The sequence below is a fragment of the Dasypus novemcinctus genome, chromosome 26, assembly GCF_030445035.2.
Source record: "Dasypus novemcinctus isolate mDasNov1 chromosome 26, mDasNov1.1.hap2, whole genome shotgun sequence".
NCBI lineage: Eukaryota > Metazoa > Chordata > Mammalia > Cingulata > Dasypodidae > Dasypus > Dasypus novemcinctus.
Genome location: NC_080698.1, coordinates 5,451,436 through 5,476,617, shown reverse-complemented (window position 1 = coordinate 5,476,617; position 25,182 = coordinate 5,451,436). Strand labels below are relative to the sequence as shown.

Here is a 25,182-nt window from a genome sequence, read left to right as displayed (position 1 = left end):
CTCCCAAGCCGGAGCCCCGTGGCCCCGCCCCCAGTCAGGTTCCCCCCTACCATTGGCTAGGAGGATGGGAGGGTTGTAGAGGTCAGCCAATGGCAGGAGGGCCCTCGAATGAGCCTGGGAAAGGGTCATGCATGGCTCGGGCGGGAAGAAGGGCAAATCAACTGGCCGGCCAGGCCTCCTCTCAAAAGGAGGCTCTCTGAAGTCACACCCCTGACTTTGCCTGCCAAGCGGCAAGGCCATCGCCATTCTTTCCACAGGTCCTGCGGCGCTCATCCTTAACCAGGATGGGCTTCCGTTTATGACAGCACTCAAAAACGGTTTATTGAGTGCCGGCCTCTTGCCAGACAAGTTCAGGGCGCTGCGGAGGCAGAAGTGAAGAAAATGAACTCCTTGCCCCAGGAGGCTCAAAGTCAAGTCAGGAAGATGGGACCATAAACAAGTAGAAGGTAATGGGAAACAGAGACGGGGTGGAACTTCTTTGTAGATGCTAGGTAAGGCAGAAACAAGAAATGAGCAATGGAGGTGTGTGGATATCTTCAGGGAAGGGTTTCCTGATAAATGGAAAAGCAGATGCAAAGGCCTTGAGTCAGGTGGTGGGTGGGCACATTTAGGAGCTTGTAGACTCTAAGAGCTTGAGATTTTCTCTTGAGTAATATAGAAAGCTCTTAAAGGGTTTTTAAGACAGAGGAGTGACACAATGTCTTACTTTTTCCCCCTGTCAAATGTTCAGATTATTAGCTGTCAGACAGAAAAGGAGTAAAGAACCTTTTCCTGTTCCTGTAAGTTTCACGCCTTAAGTTACATCTTAATGTTTGCTCCTGCTGCTGTTAAGAACAGTTGGAAGGTAGGCGAGAATGGAAGTAGGCATCTCAATTAAGAGAGTATGGTATTCCAGGCGAGAAGTGATGGTGGCTTGGATTAATTTAGAAATGATGGAGATGGTGAGATACAATTTTGCATATATTTTAATATCTGCCAGAATAATTTGCTAATGACCTGTATGTGGGTTAAGGATCACTCCACGATTTTTTAAAAATCTGAGCTACCAGAATAAGACTGCCTTTTGGGAAATGGAGTAGAATGAAAGAGGAAGGTTTAGGGAGAAGGATCAACAGCTGTGTTGGACATGTTACATTTAAGATGCTGATTAGTAGGAGGCACATCAATAAAGAGGAAACTACCAAGTGGAAAGAAAAAAAAAGATGCTGGTTAGATCCAAGAGGAAATGTCACATAGGCAGTTGGGGTAGGAGTCTGGAGTTAGCAAAAAAGTCAAGGCTAGGGATATAGATTTGTGAGTTGTCTCTGAATAGGGCAGGATAAGATAATGTAGGCAAAAATTATAAAGCCATCTGAGGGGAAGTGGATGTGGCTCAAGCAGTTGGGCTCCTCTCTACCATGTGGGAGGTCCAGTTCGATTCCTGGGGTCTCCTGGTGAAGGTGTGTGGCCTGTGCAGGAGAAATGGCACAGCAAGATGATGCAACAAAAAGAGGCACAGAGGAGAGACAATAAGAGACGCAGCAGAGAAGGGAGCTGATATGGTGCAAGAGATTGAGGACCTCTCTTCCACTCTGGAGGGTCCCAGGATTGGTTCCCAGTGCAGCCTAAAGAGAAGCCAAGCAGATACACAAGAACACACAGTAAATGGACAAAGATAGCAGACAATGGGTGGGATGAGGGAGAGATAAATAAAGTAAATAAATCTTTAAAAAAAAGTCATCTGAGGGGAAGCAATTGTAGCTCAGTGGTTGAGAGCCTGCTTTCCATGTATGAGGTTCCAGGTTCAATTCCCTGTACCTCCTAAAAAAAATAAAATAAAAAATGTCATCTGAGGATTGAGCCTTTGAAATACTTCATGTTATAGGATACCAGTTTTCTTATCCATCAGCTCATGTAGGTGGCACAACACATTGGCCACATTTTATAGAAGAGACTGAGATGCAGAGGTCTAGAAAGAGAAGACCTACACAAGGTCACAAGCCCAGTGGAGGCTGGAAGTAGGACTTAGGACCTTTGCTGTGGAGCACAGCACTATTGCCACTATATCAGAAATCACTTGAGGAAAGTGGACTTGGCCCAATGAATAGGGCGTCCACCTACCACATGGGAGGTCCGCAGTTCAAACCCTGGGCCTTCTTGACCCATGTGGAGCTGGCCCATGTGCAGTGCTGATGTGTGCAAGGAGTGCTGAGCCATGCAGGGGTGTCCCCCACATAGGAGAGCCCCACATGCAAGGAGTGCGCCCCGTAAGGAAAGCCGCCCAGCGTGAGAGAAAGTGCAGCCTGCCCAAGAATGGCGCCACTTACACGGAGAGCTGACACAGCAAGATGACAAAACAAAAAGAAACACAGATTCCTGGTGCCGCTGATAAGGATAGAAGCGGTCATAGAAGAACACATAGCGAATGGACAGAGAGAGCAGACAACTGGGGGGAGGAGGCAAGGGGAGAGAAATAAATAAATAAATCTTTAAAAAAAAGAAATCACTTGAGAAGACTCCATGGATATTAGGACATTTATAATAATCTTCAACTTGTTTTGCTGTTTATCTACTCTTCATTTTGGAGGGTGGTGCCATTCATTCTGACTCAAAGCTTCCAGTCTCACATTTGGTCCCAGGGAGTAATGATTTCTCATTAGTATTTTAGCTCAGTGGGTTTCACATTTTAGAGAGTGTAAAACTCACTTGGATGCATGTTAAAAATACAAATTTAAACAAAAAATGGAAAAAAAAAAAAACTCCACCAAATTCCAGGTTCTGACCCCATCCAACCAAATTGTTGCTCTTATCCACAAGCATATTTCTCTGTATTCAGCCTAGAATGATGTCACTGTTCAGAAATCAAGTATTAGCACTTTGCATCACAATTGCCTAAATATACAGCAATTTTGATGTTTACTAAGACATCTACTGTCTTCATGACAGCCAAAGAAACTCAAACTCACATTTGGGTAATTGAAATTAATGCCCCGTTGGGGGACGCAGTCTTGACCCAATGGATAGGGAATCCACCTATACCACATGGGTGGACCATGTTTCAAACCCAGGACCCCCCTGACCCATGTGGAGCTGGCCCCTGTGCAGAACTGATGCACACAAGGAGTGCCGTGCCACGCAGGGGTGTCCCTCACGTAGGGGAGCCCCACACACAAGAAGTGCACCCCGTAAGGAGAGCCACCTGGTGTGAAAAATGTGCAGCCTGCCCAGGAGTGGCGCCGCACACACAGAGAGCTGATGCAGCAAGATGCTGCAACAAAGAGAGACACAGTTGCCCGGATCACTGACAAGAATAGAAGCAGACACAGAAGAATACACAGAGAATGGACACAGAGAGCAGACAACTAGGGAGAGGGGAAGGGGAGAGAAGTAAAAAAAAAAAAATCTTTTTTTAAAAAATGTCCAGTTGGTGGGTTTTACTTTATTGTTCAAAAAGGTGGAAATACAGTGCTTCCCTTTGGGAACTCGCAATTTGAGTATATACATTTCTCAGGATACAACAAAGGAGGATCCAAAGATGCTTAAAAAGTATTAGAGTGAATGGGACATTACTGCAAAACATATTACTTTACAAGTTAGAAAGGGCTTTACTAATTTAAGCCTCAGAATAATTTTATGACATTTATTAGTTCTTGTTTTGTAGATAAGGAAACTAAAGCCTGGAGATGAGAAATGATTTGCCTTTGATTGCACAGCTAGTGGTGGGCAATCTGAGACTTGGGCCAGGGTCTTCTGACTACAGCTACATGCTCTTCTGTAACTGCCCCACTACCTAAAACTACTTTCATTTCTTCCATAGGGTGTTGAGTTATAATGTGCCATCCATAATTCCTTTTCATTTTTTTAAAACTTTATTTTGTAATCTTCAAACATGCATACATCCTTTATCGAGATTCAACAACTGCTAACATTTTGCCACATTTGCTTTCTCCCCACACACATATACATTTTTTTTTTTGTTGAGCCATTTGCAAATACTATTGTAGATACCACAACACATCAAACCTAAATACTGCAGCAGGAACCTCCTTAGAATAAGATCATTCTTCTACATAACCAAAATACCATCCATCACACTTAAATTTAAAAACAATATCATATCACCAAATAGATCTATTAGATATATCCATTCCATATATTCCATTTTCCCCTATTCTCCAAATATCTGCTATAGGTTTTATGGATCAAGTTTGACTCATTATATTTGGTTATTATGCCTCTGCAGAGTCTCTTGTAATCTAGAACAATCCCCCACCATTTTTCTTTTTCATTTTAGTCTTCTTGAAGAGTCTAGACCAACTGTCTTATATAGTGTGTCACATTTTAGATTTGTCTGATTGTTTCCTCTGATATCTCATGTATTTCCTGTAAAATGGAAAGGAGTTATAAAAGCTAGATGAGATTCAAGTCAAACCTTTTGCTTCATAGGTGGTGTTGGAACTTCATTTTGTATTGCATGTCACCCATAATATCTTTTTTTCCTTTAAAGATTTATTTATTTCCACCCTGCCTGTTGTTTTTGTGGTGTCTGCTTTCTGTGTTCTTCTGTTTCTATTTCTCTTTAGGTGGCACCAGGAATTGATCCTGGGACCTTCTGGAGTGGGAGAGAGGCACTCTATCTCTTGCGCCACCTCAGCTCCCTAGTCTGCTGCCCCTCTTATTGTCTCTCCTCTGTGTCTCTTTTGGTTGCATCATCTTGCTGCCCCATTTCTCCTGTGCAGGCCAGAACTCTGTGCAGGCCAGCACGCTGCACAGGTCAACACTCTGTGTGGACCAGCTCTCTACGCAGGCCAGCACTCCTCATGGGCCAGGTCTCTGCTTGGGCCAGCTCTCCGTACAGGCCACTTTGCCTTCACCAGGAAGTCCCAGGAATTGAACGCTGGACCTCCTATATTGTAGACAAGAGCCCAATTGCTTGAGATACATCTGCTTCCCCACCCATCATCTCTAGACCCGTCCTACTGGAATTAAGAATTGAATGGACCAGTGGGCCCTACTTTGGCGTTTGGCTCCTGAGGGTGACACAATTGGACCCAGATGTTATTTCTCTACACATGCCTCTTCTGTCCCTTTTATTGAACCTATAGTTGGTGCTGGAGTTGGTAGGTGTATGTCCAAGAGACTTGACTCTCTGGGCTGTCCATGTGCCATCTGGGCCCTGAGCTGCAGCAGAGTTACAACACCTACTCTCTAGTTCATTGGACTCACTCAGGATAACTAACGAGGTGAAAATGGACAACCACAACACCAAGGAACTGAGAGTTCACAACTGCAAGCAAGAGAGTCCCATCCATTAGCCATGTGGGATCAAAGCCCCCTCTCAATTAGAGGTGGAGTGGGCATCACCATCCCAGAATTCTCAGAACTGGGGAATAAAATATGGACCAGAGTGGACTTACTGGTATTCTAGTATGAACTTATTGTGATTCTAGCACTGGAAGAAATTATATTATTGATGTGGAGACAGTGGCCACTGGAATTGCTAAGGCAGGAAGAGGAAAAAAGAGGTATAATATGAAGGCATTTTGGGGACTTGGAATTGTCCTCAATGACATTACCAAGACAGATACAGGGAAGCAGATGGGGCTCAAGTGATTGGGCTTCTGCCTCCCACAGGGAGGATCTGAGGTTGATCCCTGGGCCTCCTGGTGAAAAAGAAGAGAAAGTGTGCCTGCATGGTGAGTCAGCGCCTGTGTGAAGAGCTGAGTGCCTAGGCGGCAAGAGTGCCTGCGTGGTGAACCAGTGCCCACGCAAGTGCATTGCACAGCAAGATGATGACCCAACAAGAGAGACGAAGGGGAGAGTCAAGGTGAGCGCAGCAGAGACTAGGAACTGAGGTGGCACAGCTAACCTCTCCACTTTAGAGGTCCCCAGGATCGAATCCCAGTGACTCCGAGAGGAGAAAAAAAAAAAGACCAAAAAGAGAAATAGATACAGATCACACAGCGAATGGATCCAGACAGCAAAAACAGCAGGGCGGGGGAATAAAATAAATCTTTTTTTAAGAAAAAGGACAGGTATAGGGCATTATATATCCTGCCATAACCTACAGAATGGACTGGGAGTGAGTGTAAACTATAATGTAAACTATAACCCATGCTGGGTGGCCATGCTCCAAAATGTGTTCATCAATTGCAGTAACTGTACCACACTAATGAAAGAAGTTGTTAATGTGGGGAAAAGTGGGAAGTGCGGGGAGTGGGGCATAAGGGAATCCCCTATATTTTTTAATGTAACATTTTATGTAATCTATGTATCTTTTAAAAATAAAAAATATATTTTAAAAAAATTGAATGGGGAAGCAGATGTGGCTCAAACAGTTGGGCACCCACCTACCACATGGAAGGTCCCAGGTTTGGCTCCCAGGGCCCTTTTTTTGGGGGGAAAGATTTATTTATTTTTTATTTTTCTCCCCTTCCCTGTTCCCCGCCCCCAGTTGTCTGCTCTCTGTGTCCATTTGCCGTGTGTTCTTCTGTGTCCACTTACATTCTTTGTCAGTGGCACCAGGAATCTGTGTCTCTTTTTGTTGCGTCATCTTGCTGTGTCAGCTCTCCATGGGTGCAGTGCCACTCCTGTGCAGGCTGCACTTTTTTCGTGCTGGGCAGCTCTCCTTATGGGGCACACTCCTTGTGCGTGGGGTTCCCCTACATGGGGGACACCCGAGTGGCATATATCAACACTGTGTGTGGGCCAGCTCACCACATGGGTCAGGAGGCCCTGGGTTTGAACCCTGGACCTCCCATGTGGTAGGCAGATGCTCTATCAGTTGAGCCAAATCTACTTCCCCCAATGCCTCTTTTTTTTTTTTAATTAAAATTTATTTATTTTTAAAAATTACATTAAAAAAATATGAGGTCCCAATCAACCCCACCGCCCCCACCCCTCACTCCCCCCACAGCAACACTCTCTCCCATCATCGTGACACATCCATTGCACCCGGTAAGTACATCTCTGAACATCACTGCACCCCGTAGTCAATGGTCCACATCATAGCCCACACTCTCCCACGTTCCATCCAGTGGGCCCTGGGGGGATCTACAATGGCCTGTAATTGTCCGTGAAGCACCACCCAGGACAACTCCACGTCCCGAAAACGCCTCCACATCTCATCTCTTCCTCCTATTCCCCAAACCCAGCAGCCACCATGGCTACCCTTCCCACACCCATTCCACATTTTCTCTGTGGACATTGGATTGGTTGTGTCCATTGTACATCTATGTCAAGTGGGGGCTTAGATTCCACATGGATAACCAATGCCTCTTAAAGACAAGCAAGACAGAGCTGACACGATGGACTGATGCAACAAGATGAGCCAACAAGGTGACACAACAGAGACACAGTGAGAGACCCAACAAGCTGGGAGCAGAGGTGGCTCAAGTGATTGGGCCCCTCCCTCCCAGGGAGGTCCTGGGTTCAGTTCCTGGTGCCTCCTAAAAAGAAGAGCACACCACATGCACAGAACAGACAGCGAGAGCAGACAGCAAGTGCAAACGAGGGGGGAATAAATAAATACTTTTTAAAATATGGCCTCTTTAAAAATAATAATAAAAAAAGAAATGAAAAAAATCTCTGGGATTTGAGGCACAGATGAAGAACGGCATGAAAAAATAGTCAAGAAAAAATGGAATTAAAAGAGAAATAAAATAAACTGGTCTTGGCAATCCTAACAGAGAAAAAAATAAAGGAAAACCAAAATGTAACTCATGTATGAAAAAAGAAAGTATATGGAAAAGAGTAAAAGAATTTTACAGGATACTAGATGCCTTTATACCAGTCAAGATATACTCCTCCTTACCCTCCAGAAAAAAGGTCAGGTTGAGGAACTGTTAGCTAACCTCCAAGGAATAATTCTTATCTTATGCCAACTCTTCCTAAGTAATGAAGAGAAAAAAAAATCTTCCAAGTTCATTTTGCAAAGCCAGCAATAACCTTAGCAAATTGAATCAAGTTCTGTACTCAATAAAAACTTCACCACAAAGTTTAAAACTGATTTTATTCCAGGAGTGCACAGAAATTTCACTTACAAACCTGTCAACGAAATGAATTACAATAAAGAATAAAAGATGCAGATCATAAAATCATACCAATAATTAAAAATAACCTTAATAGCCATTGTTAAAAGTTCTTAACATAATTGCTATAGTATGAACTTTAAGTGACTTAAGCATATTAACTAGCTTAATTCTCCACAACCCTATGAAGTAGCTCCACTGTATAGAAGGAAGGACTGAGACACAAGGAAGCTAAGTGACTCAGCCAGGGTTATACATCTAAGAAAGCAGTGGAGCTGTGATTCAAACCCAGGGTGCTGGCTACAAAATAAGTGCTCCTAATCAATATGCCAGACTGCCTTTCTAACGGCAGGAATAGAAGTGAACTTCCAGAACATGACCAGCCATGGTTAACACCGTATGAAACAACAAAACACTGAAAGCACTGCCCCTGAAGTTAAGAATTAGATATAAAGTGCCTGGTACACACTAGTCAACATTTTTTGAAGTTCTTGTTAATGCCTAAGTGGCATACAATTGGAAATTAATATGAAAACAAAGAAAAATCATTATTTATTGTATGCCTAGAAAAGCTAGGAAACAAAAAATACTGGCAGTGATCAATAGAAAGTGACTTCCTGATGCAGCCCTTTTTTCTCATGTAAGAGGCCAAGTACCTTTCCAGGAAGTCAGGACATTCATTTTTACTGAGCACCTATACCACAGATGGGGTGGGCAGCACAACTATGAATAATGCTGGTTTCCTCCCTCCAGAGGCTTAGTGGGGCAGAAAGTGAGCAGACAAGACCAGGAAGGCCAAGCTGTAGCCTCCAATAAGCAGAGGGATCCTACTGCATATGACTAGTCCAACTCAGAGTGGAGGGACAGACCCCATGTGCTCATGTGGGGTTGGCCTCTTCCAAGGCAGCTGAGAGCTCCCAAAGTTTATTAAAAACAGAGTCCTATCTGCACATGGTTTTTTTAAGGAGGTGCCAGGGATTGAACCCACGACTTTCTACGTGGGAAGCAGGCACTCAACCACTGAGCTACATCTGCTCCCCAAGGTTAGTTGTTTTTATTGCTTGATTTTGCTCTTAGGAGGTACTGGGGATCGAATCCAGGGCCTCGTACATGGGAAGCAGGCGCTCAACTACTTGAGCTACATCTGCTCCCCTGTATATCTTTTAAAGGAAAGTGAAACAGCAAAAAAAGAGCTGAAAGCAAATTTATTTAAAAATTCATATTAAGAAATGGCAAATTTCCAGTTGTGTCCTTGGTAATTTTTTTAGGCCACCAATAAACATCTTTCTAGCCTTGTCTGAGATGTCTCCCCCTGTATCACATCTTATTTTCCTGAGCCTCAACTGACTTCCCTTTCTTCTCCATTGTCTCTTGAACAGTTAACCAGTTCACCAAATCTCTCCCCTGGAGGTTCCACACCTGGCATTGCCTCAATAGCCTCCTTCCCCACCTCTGCCACACTGCCATCCTGTTAAAAGCAACTTTGCGGGCTGGGAAGAAAGAGAATGGACAGCAGAAGTAAAGGTCCCCTAGCACTGGAGCCCTCTGCGAGGATGGACGGGGGCAGTTGTTCAAGCTCATGTCCAATATATGACTGCAGAAAGAAGAAACCCCCTGGAAAGACTTCCTGTTCTTGTGTGTCTGGGGAATGAAAGATGGCCTGCAATGTAATTACAATCATTAAGGGTACAACTCTCACCTTGATATTAAGGTGGCAGCTGAGGGTAGATAGGACTAGATGATAAGGAAAGCAGGTTAGACTCTATTATCTTGCCACAAACCTCATCACTGTGAATTCCAATCATCCAGGACTACTAGCTAGGATTTTCATTCATCTTTACCAGGGCCACAAAAATCAAGTCTTCTTCGTGGTAAACTTTGACTTTGCTCTTAACCTGTTTATTTAGGAAGCAGGTACAGCCAGCTAGTTCAGAACTGGAGTTTGTGCAGAGCAAAATACAAGTTAGGGGGGAACAGGAATGTCCACTCTGATATCTAGATATATCCACACACTCACTCATGCACAAGCCCATTAACTATTTGAGATTTAAGTCTCACAATAGTGAGACTTCTAAGAGCATATGCAGAAGACATCAACGAGGGCTTTGTATTTGATATTTTATGATGAGATGCCACTTCCATCTTTAAAGGTTTCTAATCTGGGGGTGGGAGAAGATCATGCCTGCTTTAACAATGATTGAATTAAGAGTCGAGTCAAAAATTTCATTTATTTAATAACTAGGATGAACAAATTGTTATCTATGTCCTAAAAGAAAAAGGTATCATACCTGACTTCAAAGAGCCTACCTGAAGTTGGTATGAAGGTATACACACATTAAGTTGGGAATAATTTACAAGGCAATATAACAACAGTTGTAGATTGTAGCACCAACTAATTCAGCACTGAGGTAAAATAAATAGAAGTTTAATTGGAATGAAGAAGAATTTGAGGAAGAGATGAACTGGATCTTATGTTGTAAGGAATACAAATTAACAAACAGGAAGAAAAGGTTTTCTAGGTAGGAAATGACAAGTGATGAGGTTCTAGATTAGAGGTTTAATTAGTAGATAGAAAGGGCCACATCAAGACACAGGAAAGAAACAATCTTGGAGAATAATTTTATGTAAATGGTAAAATGAAGGAGTTGGGAGAGAATAAAAAAAATTGCCTTTGTCTTTGAGAAGCACAATATGATTATGTGATGCATAACTAAGAAGTTAAGCAGATTTTTAAAGTGTATATTTAAGAAACCTACAAATACATGAAATGTGTGGTCCTTACTTTCCCAATAGTGGAGAAAGCTTCCACTAAGCTAATTCCACTCTCCCACCTTAGTGACCCAACGGAAAATATTCAGGGAATGGTCCACCGTGATTAGTGGTTGCAAGAGGAGGCCTAAATCAAAGTCCCTGGCTCTCTGCCTCAAGGAATCATCTTTTAGGAAACTGACTGAACCAGACCTGTGTGCTTCTCTCCAGTGTGAGTTCGCTGGTGATGATTAAAAGTAGAACGCTGGCTGAAGGCTTTCCCACACTCTCTGCATTCATAGGGTTTCTCTCCAGTGTGTACTCTCTGGTGCACAATAAGCTGAGAGCTGTCACCAAAGGCTTTCCCACAATCATTGCATTTATAGGGTTTCTCCCCAGTATGGGTTCTCTGATGGACCATAAGGCTAGAGCTGTAACTGAAGACCTTTCCACACTCATTACATCCATAGGGTTTCTCACCGGTGTGAATTCTCTGGTGAATAATGAGGTGTGAGTTTTGGTTGAAGGACTTGCCACACTCATTACATTTATAGGGCTTTTCACCTGTGTGAAGTCTCTGATGCCGAATAAGACATTTACTCAGACTGAAGGCCTTACCGCACTCGCTACATTCAAAAGGTTTTTCTCCAGTATGAATCCTCTCGTGGTCAACGAGCTGAGAGTTCTGATTGAAGGCTTTCCCACACTCACTGCATTTGTAAGGCTTTTCCCCAGTGTGGAGGCTCTGGTGTCGAATAAGACATTTACTCCGACTGAAGGCCTTGCCACATTCGCTACACTCGTAAGGCTTCTCCCCCGTGTGGATTCTCTGATGATCAGTGAGATTTCTGTTGGAGCAGAAAGCTTTCCCGCACTCATCGCACTTGAACGGTTTCTCGCCGGCGTGAAGCGCCTGGTGTCGGACAAGACTTTTGCTCCGTGTGAAGGCCTCCCCACACTCGCTGCACTCGTAAGGCTTCTCCCCAGTGTGGGTCCGCTGGTGGTCGATGAGCTGGGAACTTTGAGTGAAGGCTTTGGCACACTCGTTGCATTTATAAGGTTTCTCCCCGTTATGCAGTCTCTCGTGTTGAATGAGGTGAGAGCTGTGTCGATAGGTCTTCCCACACTTGCTGCACTCATAGGGCTTCTCCCCCGTGTGGGTTCTGAGATGCACAACAAGCTGAGAGGTCTGCCTGAAGGTCTTTCCACACTCGTTACATTCATAGGGTTTCTCTCCGGTGTGGATTCTCTGATGGCCAATGAGGTGTGAGCTCCGATTAAAAGTTTTGCCGCATTCACCGCACTGGTAGAGTCTCTGTCCCTTCAGAGCTCCCTGGTGTTCGGCAGGACTGGAGGACAGATCAGGATGTTCCCTGAGCTCCCTACAGTCCTCACAGGTGTCTTTTGTCACTCTTCTTTTATCCTCACCTGCTGTTTTCGAGAAATCACTTTCCAGTCTGCTCCCTCCTTCACCTGAGGGTTGCCCTTTTGGCTCCTCTGAAGCCTCTTCGCAGGCACCTCCAGCCTCCAGCCTCCCAGGAACCATCCCACAGAGGCCTCCTGATGTCCCACCAGAGTCCTCAGCAACTGGAGAGATTTCCTGCTTTGGAGTCAACTCTGAACTCTCCATCCTGTTGTCACCTGCTGCTGAAACAGAGAAGAAAACTTTTTTCATTTCTTACCCTGCTGTGGAAAAAGAATCATCAAGAGACCAATGTACCTGAAAATAAACTTCACGTTATGGGTAAGAAATGAGGTGATACATTAAGAACAGGAGAGGAAGTGGGAAATAGCTCGTTTTTTCCCCTCACAGACAGCAAAACAAAGAGGGACGATGGTCAGCGAAGGAAAGTGGGAGAAAAGATGTTAAGCCACCACAGCCATGTTAAAAGGGTAATTGGTAAGGTAAGAGACAACAGAGTAAAGCATGATGTGATCACCCAGAAGTCACTTTTTTTAATTTTTATTTTTTCCTTCTTTATTTTCTTTTAAATGTTACATTGAAAAAATATGAGGTCCCCATATACCCCCCACCCCACCCAGCCCACCCCTCCGATATCAACAACCTCTTCCATCATTGCAGCACATCCACTGCACCTGGCCAATACATTCTGGAGCACCGCTGCACCACATGGACAGTGGTCCACATTGTAGTCCACACTCTCCCCCAGCCCACCCAGTGGGCCACGACAGGACACACAACGTCCAGCATCCATCCCTGCAGCACCACCCAGGACAACTCCAATTCCTAAAAATGCCTCCACACCATATCTCTTCTTCCGTCTCCCGACCATCAGCGGCCACCGTGGCCAGCCTCTCCACATCACTACTACAATTTCTTCCCTTACTAATCACAATAGTTCCCCAGCAGAACATCAGTAAGTCCACTCCAATCCATAGTCTATTCCTCCATCCTGTGGACCCTAGGATGGTTATGTCCAGTTCTACATCAAGAGGGGGCTTAGATTTCACATGGATGATGGATGCAATTCTCCTGCTTGCAGCTGTAGGCACTCTTGGCTCCCTGGTGTGGTGGTTGACCCTCTTCACCTCCCTGTCAGCTGGCCAGGGTTAAGTCCAAGAAACCAGAGGACAGGAGCCACAAGTCTGCTGAGGCCCAGGGCCTGGCCGTCACATGGACAGTTCAGAGTTTCAGGTCTCCTGGGTATACACCAACCCAAGTGCCAACCACAGGGTCTGGTAAAAGTAACAGAAGAGGCATGTGTAGAAAGGTCATATCTTAGTCCAACTCCATCACACTGAGGAACAGAAACTCCAAAGTAGGGCCCACTGTCATGGCACTGAACTCCAGAGCCATCTGCCATGACCATAGAACCTGTGGGTCTCTGCAGCCCTCAGGAGAACCAGCACCTGAGTTTCGATCTACCCTGGCTGTCTGGAGTGTGTGAGTGTTCATTTTGTCATAGTGGGTTATATCACTGGGTGGAGACCCATACAATGAGAGTGAAGGTATTCCCACATCCTGGGGAGGACTGATGTTCTCAAACAGAGGGAATTGTATCTCTCGAAAGAACTGGTGGCTCCCAGCGGGTTAGGACAGTCAAATATGTCAAGCCCTCAACATTTTTGGAAATATCTCTGAATTCGGTCCTTCAAGTAATGAAGATTAATTGTCATGGTGTGCTCTGAGGGGAGGGGGAAAGAGGAGTCGAGTACATGCAATCAGTGTAACTGGGGGGCAATGGAAGTGTTTCACAGGATGATGCAAGGATGGACATAGGACATGCTAAATTATACCATAAAAGTCTATAGGCTAAAATGTAAACCATAAGATAACTAAAAATCCAGAAGTCATTTAAATGCTACATTTCTTTAGAAAAATGACAACTCTAAGGTCCTTTCCAACTACAACTTTGTACAGTTCCATAGTTCTCAGAAAAGAGGTTTGAGAGAGAAGGGTGGCTAACACCTCAAGTCAACCACAAAAAAAGTGAGGACAAAAATGAGACAGGTGGAGAGCATGGGAGCAGGGACTGAGAGAGGGACGCAGAGCTTAGTTAGATGACATGGAGAGGCTGGAACCCGTGAAGTGCCCAGTCGGTGGAGACCAGGGAGGGGTCTGTGTGCTGGGTGGAGGGTATAAATGGCAGTGTTTCTTGCTGTTTGGCATGCCGGCCATTTCATCCAGGGAAAATCATTAATAAAAGTCTTTTCTCCTCCGAAACAAAAAACAAAAATGGGAGAGAAATAGGGTGGGTTGGGGGAAAAACACACCAAATGTAAGAAAAGAATTATGATTAGTAGTAAGATTTTGACACTGTTCTTTCATAGTTTATAACAAAAGTCTCATGACAATGCAAGGTGTTGGTGGAGAGTTGATGTATGGGACCGCTGTATGATGTTATGCATGTTTGCTTTGTAAGTTTACAACTTTTACTATACATTTAATTGTTTTTGTATGTTCATATATAAATGACATAAAGATAATAATAATCGGATTGGTTAGGGGAAAAATACTTTGTTTAGTAGTAATATTTTGGCAATGCTTTTTAACCATTAGTTTAAAAAGTTTAAAAACAATGTAAGTTATTGGTGGTAGGGTGTGAGGTGTTATATATGTTTGTTTGATGTTATGTTTGTTTTATAATTTTACATCTATTATACATTTATTATGTATGATTATGTATGAGTGATATATTTCAATAAATCAAAAAAAAATTAGGCAGAAAAAAAAATGGGAGAGTTGATGTGAGAATTATGAGGGTATGATCAGGAAGTGTTCAAAAAAGAGTGATTCAGGTATGCCAGGACAGTGACAAGATTTGGTGAAGTAATGGGTTCTCAAGTCTTGTCACTGGGAATAGTTTTGCAGCAGACAGCAGAGTTCTAAAAGTGGGGACCCCTCTCACCAGTCCAGAGGAACTGGATGCGTAGGAGCAAGTATTGGACTCAGAAAATTCAGAAAGACATCAATGACCTGAAATATGAATCAAAATATGTCTGCGATCTTGATTCTTTGTAATGATAAGGAAACCAAACACTTGAACATTTGCTTTTGAATCCTAGACACTAAATACTAAATAAATAAAGTTGGGAGAAGGCAGAGGAATCATGGTCATAGCTAAATATGAATCTGGTAGCTCCTCTCTGTCATGTCTTAACCAGGGCCACAAATCATCATGCTATTTTAGTTTATGAGAGGATAAAGATGATGGGTCTCTGGCTCCTAAGGCCGCTTCTCCAGAGGTGATTATTGTACTAGCAAGACTTGTCAGTACAGAACCCGCCCTCCCGGCAGCCCCTCCCAGGAAGCCGCCCTGCGTCAGTCTTTGATGAAAGTGAAGCTTAGTGCAGAAAGACCCAGCTCATCCATGATGGACCACAGGTGATCAGACCAGGGCCAGCCATCAGATCCAACTGCAGCTTATCTGGAGATTAATCTTAGCCTCCCATAAGGCCTGGAGCCAAGGCTGATAATGATTTAATGGCTGAGCCAACTGGAATCCTTCTCTTAGGGAATTCTGAACCAGAAGTAGAGAAAAGATAAGGCAATTAAGAGCAGGAGCTGAAGCTGAAAAGATGTACAAAGAGCAGCCAAGCCATTATGAGCCACAGCAAGCAAAAATTATGAGGGAAGAGGACCTAATTAAGGAGCTGTGAGGAAAATAACCGTCATGGTAAAGAAACTGGGTAGAACTGGGAGAAGAAGTAGAGATAAAATAGATGTAAGGGAACAGCCTTACTGAAGCAAAATCAATGCTGAAAATTGTTAAAGCTTGGTGATGGGTAAGAGAGGTCCATTATACTACTCTCCATTTTGTTTGAAAGTTTTCATAATAAGTTTAAAAAAATATATAGCAAAGAAAGTATAAAGAATATGGACTCTAAGTTACTGGCGAACAGAATCATTACCCAGAGAGGCCATCGTGTGGTAAGTTCCCAGCAGTGCACTCCGGGACAGGGCTCGCTGACCGAGTGCCGGCCCTTTCCACTTCTTCTGAGCACGGTCCACACACAGGTCCTCAGATGCGGCAGACCCCTGGAATGACAAGCTTCCACTGCTCAGGATCCTTCCCACACGAAGGGTAAAGCTATCACAGGGCAAAGGGTGCAGGGTACAGGCTCTTGGTGGGCAACGGGGGTAGGGAGACGGGAGGAGGCATGGAGAAGGACCAGCCCAGGGCGAGAGCTGCTTCATTAATTCAGAAGGGACACACCTCCGGGTTGAAGCAACCAGGCAGAGAAGCCACAGGAGGTGTCTCAGAATGGGGTAGAGGCCTAGAGATGAGTCCTAACCGTTCCTGGGCCACAGGTATGGGAACTCAAGAAATACACAAAGACTCAAGCTCACCTGGGGTCTGACCACGCGAAGCACAGTTGTTCCTGCCTGGTCTCCTGAGTTCCCCACTCGAGGAAGGGCAGGAACTGGGGAAGCAATGAGTTGAGTTGAGGGAGGAAAGAAAGCTGGGAGTGGACAAGCTCTGCTCTGGGCTTCAAGAAGCTCTACATGCCCAGCAAGCAGATTTCAGAGAACCCAGGCGCTCCCCACACACTTCCCTTCTCCGTGAAGGCATCCCTCTGAGTGCACTGTGACTTTTCCCTGGAGGGAGCATTAGAAAATCCCTAGTAAACAGACCCAGCTGCTTCTCCCAGCCCTCACTCTCCACCTCCTGGAAGGACGCTATACTTCTGACCGCATTCTTCTCCCGCTGGCTTCCCCAGCACCAGCCAAGCCTGATTTCCCCTCACATCTCGCGCCCTTGTTGCCTGCTTTCTTTCCCTGCTCTGTCCCTCTCACTATGGGCACTCCTCAAAGCTCAGGCCTCAGTGCTTCCCTTTGCTCCCGGTCAGAGATCTTACCTACTCTCATTTCTTTGATGCTGTTCTCACGGTTCTTGCCTCTCCCCCAGACCCCTACCACATACTTCCAACTGCCTCCTGGATACTTACTTGAGTGCCCCACAACACTTGTAAACTCAATAACTAAACTGCGTATTCTTATCATTTTCCTTTCCTGACTTCCCAAGTTCTACCAATGATGCCAGACATTGGCCATACCCTCTAATTCCACCCTCCCCTTCTGCAAACCCAAGTCCTGTGGATTCATCCTTCACAGTGTCTCTCTCATTCCATTCCAATTCAGGCAGTAACTGCCTCTTACCTGTTCTGCTGCACTAGCCTCTCCTACCCAGGCTCCCTCACAGGAGCCTCCCCATTCAATCTACAGGGTTCTCCTAGGCCAGAGTAATTCACCTGAAATAGCGCCCAGCACATCATTCCCTGCTTCCCAAACCCATAGATCTCCCTGAACCCACCTCAATGGGAGTGCAGGGAACCCTTGGCTTAGAGGCTTTGCTTATGTCCTCTGTCTCTGGCACCTCTACCACTTTTCCTCTCTTTCAGAATCCTCCCCCACTCTTCACTGTCCAATTCTACTGCTACCTCCTCCATGAAGCATCCCCTACCTGCTCCAGTCCATGACGATCTTGCTCGCCATTTACAATGCCCACATGGCTCACGTGTGACTAGATCAAATGCCTGGGAACAGGTATCACACACGCGTCTCTCAGGAGGTTGCCCCTTCTTTACATCGAGGACTGAGCCCCTGCCAAGCAGGTAACACACGCTCTGACAACGTCCTGAATCCCTCTGGCTCCCTACAGTGCCGCTCACACGCCATGTGCTCAGTGAGAACTGAATAGATACATGAACGGCTGGAAAAAGCCAAGTGCACAGACAAGGGCACCAGGGCAGGACAGTGGAGGATTCCACGGAGTGGGAGTCAGGGAGAGGAAGGAAAGGAGGCGCCCGAGAAGGGGAGAAGTGTGGCTGGAGGCAGAGCTGGGGAAGTGAGTACCGAAGCGCCTGCTGGGGCGGTGGCAGGCCGCTGGGCCATGGGGAGGCTCCAGGCGGGTGCCAGGGGCTGAGCCCCCGCGAGGAGGGGAGGCAGGAGGCGATTCCTCTGCGGAATCCATAGCTGTCATCTCTTCCAAATGTATTTCCTGTTCTTGTGCTGGGGCAGAAACCTAGAGACAATGAAACACAACTGGATTCAAGAGAGTATCCTTGAAGGTACTGAACCCCAAAACTCCTAGAAGCCCCTCTAAAAGCAGAGAGAAGAAGAGCCAGAGTGTCCTTCCTGGCCCACCAGTACAGCCTAGTATGGGAAAAGACACCCAAAGAAGAAGCTAAAGCTTGCAATCACACTTGCCATCTACAACAGACCGAATTATGAACCCCGATTTAGACACATTCTTATTTTTAATCCACATTCCTGTAAGTGCGAACCAGTAATAAATAGGATCTCTTGAAGATATTATTTAGTTAAAGTTTTGTCCAACTGAGCCTTAATCTAGATTACTGGAGACCTTATACATAGAAAGAAACCAGAAGCCAGAGTGAGAGAAAGCCTCGAGGAGGAGCCAGAAGCAGGAAGTCAGCAGGAACCTGGAAGAAAAAGGAAACATCTCCATGTGACACGCAGTGAGGAACCTCAAGGGAACCGGACCCCTCTGACCCAGGAAGGAAGCAAGCCTCCCGCCTCTGAACCCTGGAGGCTGAAGTCCTGCGGCTGAAGCTAACCGCTGTGGGGTACTCCTCTCGGCAGCCTGGCAACCTAAGAGACCATCCCTCTGCTGACCTTGGTAGGACCTAGACGACCAGACTCTGGAACCATTCCTACTCTGTGTCAGGTCTTCAGACACAAATTTGCTTATGAAGAACCATCTAGAAAAGGGAGCCAAGAAAGCAACTGGTATACTCTCCAGGCTCTTAGCCCACGGAAGAGACCATTCAGATGTACCGAGGAAATAAAAATGGTAAGGGTGTGTGCCTGTATATGCGTAAGTAATGCCACTGAAGCTCCCAGCTAAAGCAAAACCTTAGAATGGTGACTGACAAACCACAAGAGAGCTTTTCCAATTTCTTTCAACAAACGTGTCTTTTTTTTTTTTTTTTTTTTAAAGATTTATTTATTTAATTTCCCCCCCTCCCCTGGTTGTCTGTTCTTGGTGTCTATTTGCTGCGTCTTGTTTCTTTGTCCGCTTCTGTTGTCGTCAGCGGCACGGGAAGTGTGGGCGGCGCCATTCCTGGGCAGGCTGCTCTTTCTTTTTCACGCTGGGCGGCTTTCCTCACGGGCGCACTCCTTGCGCGTGGGGCTCCCCCACGCGGGGAACACCCTTGCTTGGCACGGCACTCCTTGCGCGCATGAGCGCTGCGCATGGCCAGCTCCACACGGGTCAAGGAGGCCCGGGGTTTGAACCGCGGACCTCCCATGTGGTAGACGGACGCCCTAACCACTGGGCCAAAGTCCGTTTCCCAACAAACGTGTCTTTTCTTCAGAAAAGCCTTCTCTGACCACATTGGCAAAGCAGGGACAATCAGTCTTTCACAAATTACCCAATTCAATTTTCTATATAGCACACATTAGTCTTTAAGTTATCTTATTTAATTTATTTATATCTATTGTCCATCCCCCCCACTGGAGAATAAGCTTTGGAAGGTAAGAACTTTGTCTAACTTGAGCACTAGCTCCTAGAACAACACCTGGCCCAACACTAGTGTCCAGTTAATATTTGCTGACTATCTTCCTCCTGGTATTTTGCTAAGAGCTTTTAGGGTTACTGTAAATCCAGCTTTCAGTATGTACTTCCTCTCGTCAATAATTTATATTAAAAAATTAAGTAAGATCAGATAACATCAATCTTCAGAGACCTCAGGGCATAGACCTTTTATTGCTAAACCTTGCTTATTATCACCAAAACAGCTTCCCACAATCTTATTACTATCTTTGTGAGCAATTAGAGCAGAAAACCTAAAACGGTTATTTGAATAAATAAAGTTTGCTCGCTGTCATGTTCACAGCACAGCATAAGGTAAAAACAGCTTCTCTGGGAAACGGACTTGGTCCAGTGGTTAGGGCATCCGTCTACCACATGGGAGGTCTGCAGTTCAAACCCCGGGCCTCCTTGACCCGTGTGGAGCTGGCCCACGCGCAGTGCTGATGTGTGCAAGGAGTGCCGTGCCACGCAGGGGTGTCCCCCGCGTAGGGGAGCCCCAGGGGAGCCCCACGCGAAAGGAGTGCGCCCCGTGAGAGCTGCCCAGCGTGAAAGAAAGTGCAGCCTGCCCAGGAATGGCGCTGCCCACACTTCCCGTGCTGCTGACGACAACAGAAGTGGACAAAGAAACAAGACGCAGCAAATAGACACAGAGAACAGAAAACAGAGGGAGGGGGGAATTAAATAAATAAATAAATCTTAAAAAAAAAAAACAAAACAGCTTCTCCCTCAATAAACCACACTGGATCTGCCCTATTGGGTTTAACCCACTGAAATGTTTGGGGACCCTTTTCTTTAGTATTTCTTTCACCAGCATGAGTGGTAGGACTCAGAGGCTTCCGCTCTGGTTCCAGGCTTTCCAGTGGGCAGTTCTTATTAGTAGGATTCACAGCTTTTCAACATAGTAGCTATGGGTATTGGCAGAAGACAGAACTCAACTGCACTGTGATAACACAACCTTTATAATTCACTGGCAACTAAATCCCGGTACAGTTATTCATTATATAAGACTCAGATTCATGTTTCTTTTCCTCACAGGCATGAAAAACCCATTCTCATTCCAGGGACCAGCTGGTGGCCTTGAACCTAGGAAGCCAGAAAATCCTGGTCCCTACCCTTCGTGGCAGTCAGCAATAACCACACTTTGGCCAAGTCTCATGAACAATGAAAAGGGAACATTTGCTAGCTGTGTGATCTTAGACGAGCCACTTAACTTCTCTGTGCTTTCCTCACTTGTCAAATGGAGCTAACGATTACTATTTTGCCTATTACATAGGTGTGCTAGGAGCTGAAATAAGACACAACACATAAAAGCATTCTGTAAATTTGCATAATACTACAGCCCAGCAGGGATTATTCTAAAATCCTCCTCTAGCCCCAAAGTGCACATGTGCACATGCTCTACCTGCAGTAATAAGGTGGCTCATGCCTGCTGGACAGAATAATTCTCACTTGTCCTACACCTCCTTAATCTCCTACTGGCCAAATGCCATGGGAAAGCTTGTTGATTCATTTAGTCACTCCATAAACATTTTCTAAACCCTTGCCAGTAGAGAGATGTCTTCATGTCCTAATGTCGGGAAACTTAAAACACTCTGAGAAGGGCAGAGATAGAAATGGAGTCCAAAGACCCCATTCCTAGGCTGGATTTATGAGTGCTCAGCTGCCCTGTCAACTGTCAGTCACTTGGATTTGTGACTCAGTTACCCTTCTCTGAGGCTCCTGGATAAAAAAGGGAGTCTTCTCTTCTGCTTAAGCAAAACAAGGTAACAGAGAAATTCCCCTTCACACTCCTCACTAAATGGCACTCTTAGCACTTCTTCAGCCACGTATCTTTGCCCATGGTCGGGCTAGCTGCTCCCTACATCTTTGCAATGGTTGATTTATTCATGTTTACTTGTTTACACAAAGGAAATGATTGCTGACAATAGATGTGATAATGCCAAATGGGCTGGTACTTCTGGAAAAAAGGACTAGCCCCCAGAACTCCAATCAACTGGAACTGATTCACTAGACATAGATCTATTATTTAAGATATTTATTTAAGGCAGTAAAATGATGTGCATGGTACTTGAGAAATTTCATACACTAGTTTTCCCTGGTAAATCACTAAGTAAAAGGGGGACCCTAGTCCACCCTGCTTGGGTTACAGGTGAGCAGTTTGATACTGGTTAGGAGGAACTGACTTATGCATGGTATGATGGTTTTTTTGACATGTCATCTTAGCACTAATCCAACACTAATCTAGGTGTTAGGTGTTGCTGTGGAGGTTTTTTTTGCAGATGTGATTAAAGTCCATAATCAGCTGACTTGAAGGGAGATTATTCTAAATAACTGGGTCTGCTTGAGTCAATCAATTAGTTGTAAGACCTTTCAGAGCTGAAGCTTCTGCGTAGAAGAAATTCTGCCTGTAGACAGCAGCTCCAGTTTCCAGCCTGCTCATCCTGCCAACCTGCTCTACAAATTCCAGGTTTTCCAAGCCAGCCCCCACAATCATGGGAGCCAACTCTTAGCTATATATATATAAATCCTACTGGTCTGCTTCTCGGGTTGGACCCTGACTGAAACACATGATCACAGAACTAGTTAGCTCCGTGATCTGAGAAGACAGGTTTACCACTCTATCTACTAATTCTTCGCAATTTTTCCTCTACTTTGAATTACCTTAGCTTTAAACTTTAAAGAATGCCAGGAAACAGGGAAAAATGGAAATTAGAATTAAAGAGGCAGAAAGGCCTCAGCTGGGCCTGGAGACCTAGCAAAAGGAACAAATGACTGTGAGGCCCAGAAGCATCACCTCTCATAAGGAACCCAAGAGACAGGAAGAGAAAGAATTGGTTGAGAAATCTGAGGAGGTGAGGAATGGAACTTCTACAATGTTATCAGCATACCCAAAGCCCAATCTCCCACTCACCTTGCATTCTAATCAGTGTTGCAGATCGTGTCTGCCTGGAGTTCTGTGTGCATCTCTAGGATGAGGCTAGGCTTAAGACACAGGACTTCACAAAGTGATTCAAACAGGTGGGCTGCAGTTTGCATTTTCGCTTATGGCTTAGAGCAGAACTATTTCCCCTCTACCCATGGAACTAGCTCAGGAATTCCGAGCTGGAGCCTGGGGAATGGAGACTGCCTATTCTCAGTCTAACCCAAGCACTAGAAATGGTCCCAGATGCCATTCTAGACTCAAACCACTCACCTCTCCAGGTCCACTAAGATGTCTGTGGAAATCCTCCACCACAGCCACCGCCTCTTCGCCACTCTCAGGGTGATGCAGCTGCACCCAGGTCCGGAGCTCCCCGGGCAGGATGCTCAGGAACTGCTCCAGCACCAGCAGCTCAGGATCTGCTCCTTGGTGTGAACCTCGGGCATCAGCCACCAGCGGCACAGCTCCCGGAGCCGGCTCAGAGTCTCCTGAGGCCCAGACATCTCATGGTAACATAACTGCCTGAAGTGGAGCCGGAAGATTTCGCAAACTGGAGGGTGGATCTTCTGGAGACTGCAGCCCTGTGGCCAGGCCTGGCTCCCCGGCTCCTGTTTCACCGTCAGGCGTCCCTCCTGCTTCTGGAAAACAGCGCCCCTGGGGGAGAGGCCTAAAGCTCCCCTACCTTCTGTGGCCATTGTAATCCTGAGGAGGAGCTTGTTGCAGCTACAGTTGGTCCAGTTAAAACGCTGGTCTCTAAGTCAGGTCTCAGGAGCTGCTTCTCAGGGTTGGGGAGAGGGAGGTCACGGAAGGGTCACCTAAGAAACATCAAGAGAGAAGCCAGAGTCCCCAGAGTGGTCAGGCCCAAGCTAATGACAGACCTTCCAGTGTTAAAAAGCAAAGTCCCAGGAGAAAAAAAAAAGAGCACAACCAGGGCAGTCTCTCCAAGCATCTCTGTTGCTTCCCTTTATAAACATTCAGTGGCTCCCATCACCTACAGAGTAAAACCCAGACGTTTATGCCTCACACTCACACCCCTCCACACCTAGCCTAAGACCTCTGTTTCACCCGCACTCTCCCCCAATACCTAGACAAGGAAGACAGCAACCGTCTCCAGCGTGGGATGTGCAAGATGACCCAAACGGTAAAGAAACTGTTTTAATTTTCTTGCTTTCCCAACTTTTAAATTCCTATTTAGTGTCTTATTGTGTGCACTGAAATTTGTATAATAGTATGTATCTTTAATTTACAAATAAACCTATATTGGGGCTGCATGTGCAAAGCTCTTTTACTGATAGGACTGCATAATATAGTTTGGAAACCCAAGCTCTAGACACAGAGCTGGAAGCCACACATGCTCTTTCTGTTTGGATGTGTCATCTTCCGTTCAATTTTTGACAAACTCCTACTTGCAAGACCCAGAACCAATGCTATTATTGCCTCTTGAAGGCTTTCCTGACTGCCCTGTGCAGTGAGATGGTAACTTTCCTCTCCTACCTATTACACTGTATTTAAATGGTTTATGCACCACTCATTCCAAATTGCTGGATTACCAAAAAGGAAACAGACGGAATCAGGAAAGGCAGAACTTTTCACTTCCACTCACCTCTACCAGGAACGCCTTCCTGATCTCTCCAGGCCTAAGTGCCTTTTTCATTCAACCTCTCCTGGAGCATTTTTTCACTTTAATTGTGGTTTACAAGGTTGTTCACCCCATTTTCTGGAAGGACCGAAAGGGCACAGTTGGTGTCTGGTCATCTTTGTACCCACCATGCATGGCCTATTTCGTGAATGAATGTGGTTCGTTTAGTTGATACTATCAAAGATTTCTGAGGCTTTCTTTCTGCATTCAACCCATAAAATCTGTCACGTGAATTTGAGGGTAAATACTTTTTACTTTGGTTCCTAGCCCACGTTTATTATTCTAATTGCAGACCTATGCTTCCAACCCACCATATATCCTGGTTCCTTGGGTAAATTACTTCTCCCTGGGCGACCATTTCTTTAAGTAAAGTTGGCCAGAAAAATAACTGAAGAGTTTCCACACATCTACGAAGTTCAGGCCATTTTCCAACTTCCCTTACTGTTCGCCACTACTCAGCAGATCAGCTCATCTGGATTTTTCTTTTCCGAGTCACACTTTACACTTCGGAACTTTATCTGACCCAGGTACGACGCTACGTATCGTCCCCAGCGCAAGGCTGGGAAAACACCCTCTCTGTTTCGCGCTAAACCAGGCTTTTGCCGGGCGGCTCACCTGGCCACGTCTGCCCTGGTCATCGCTGTACCCGCGGGTGCCCGACTCTTGCCGGACACGGCAGGTCATAACGATGGGACAAAGAAGCCGCTCTCTGTCGGGGAGCTTCTGAGCGTCGGCACTGGCCGGCCCCGACGACCTGGGCTCCGGCCTGATCACGCCGGCCTCGGCGCGCCTCCCTCCCCGCCCCGCCCGCTCACCAAGGCACGGGCGGCAGTGAAGCCCTAGGCG

General features: G+C 45.6%; 1 protein-coding gene and 1 long non-coding RNA gene across 2 annotated transcripts; one reads left to right on the top strand and one right to left on the bottom strand.

Moving 5' to 3' along the window:
• Positions 1 to 88: 88 nt before the first annotated feature.
• Positions 89 to 14,953, top strand: LOC131276172 (uncharacterized). The gene is made up of 2 exons (XR_009183657.1): positions 89 to 446; positions 9,389 to 14,953. It is a non-coding gene; the product is annotated as an uncharacterized lncRNA (long non-coding RNA).
• On the bottom strand, positions 7,973 to 25,064 carry ZKSCAN7 (zinc finger with KRAB and SCAN domains 7). The gene is given in 8 exon segments (XM_071212017.1): positions 7,973 to 12,404; positions 16,131 to 16,257; positions 16,570 to 16,643; positions 18,076 to 18,244; positions 22,971 to 23,113; positions 23,116 to 23,512; positions 24,301 to 24,414; positions 24,952 to 25,064. Coding segments are annotated over 6 exon segments (2,247 nt in total). The 5' UTR covers positions 23,393 to 23,512; positions 24,301 to 24,414; positions 24,952 to 25,064; the 3' UTR covers positions 7,973 to 10,947.
• Between the last annotated feature and the right edge of the window lie 118 nt (positions 25,065 to 25,182).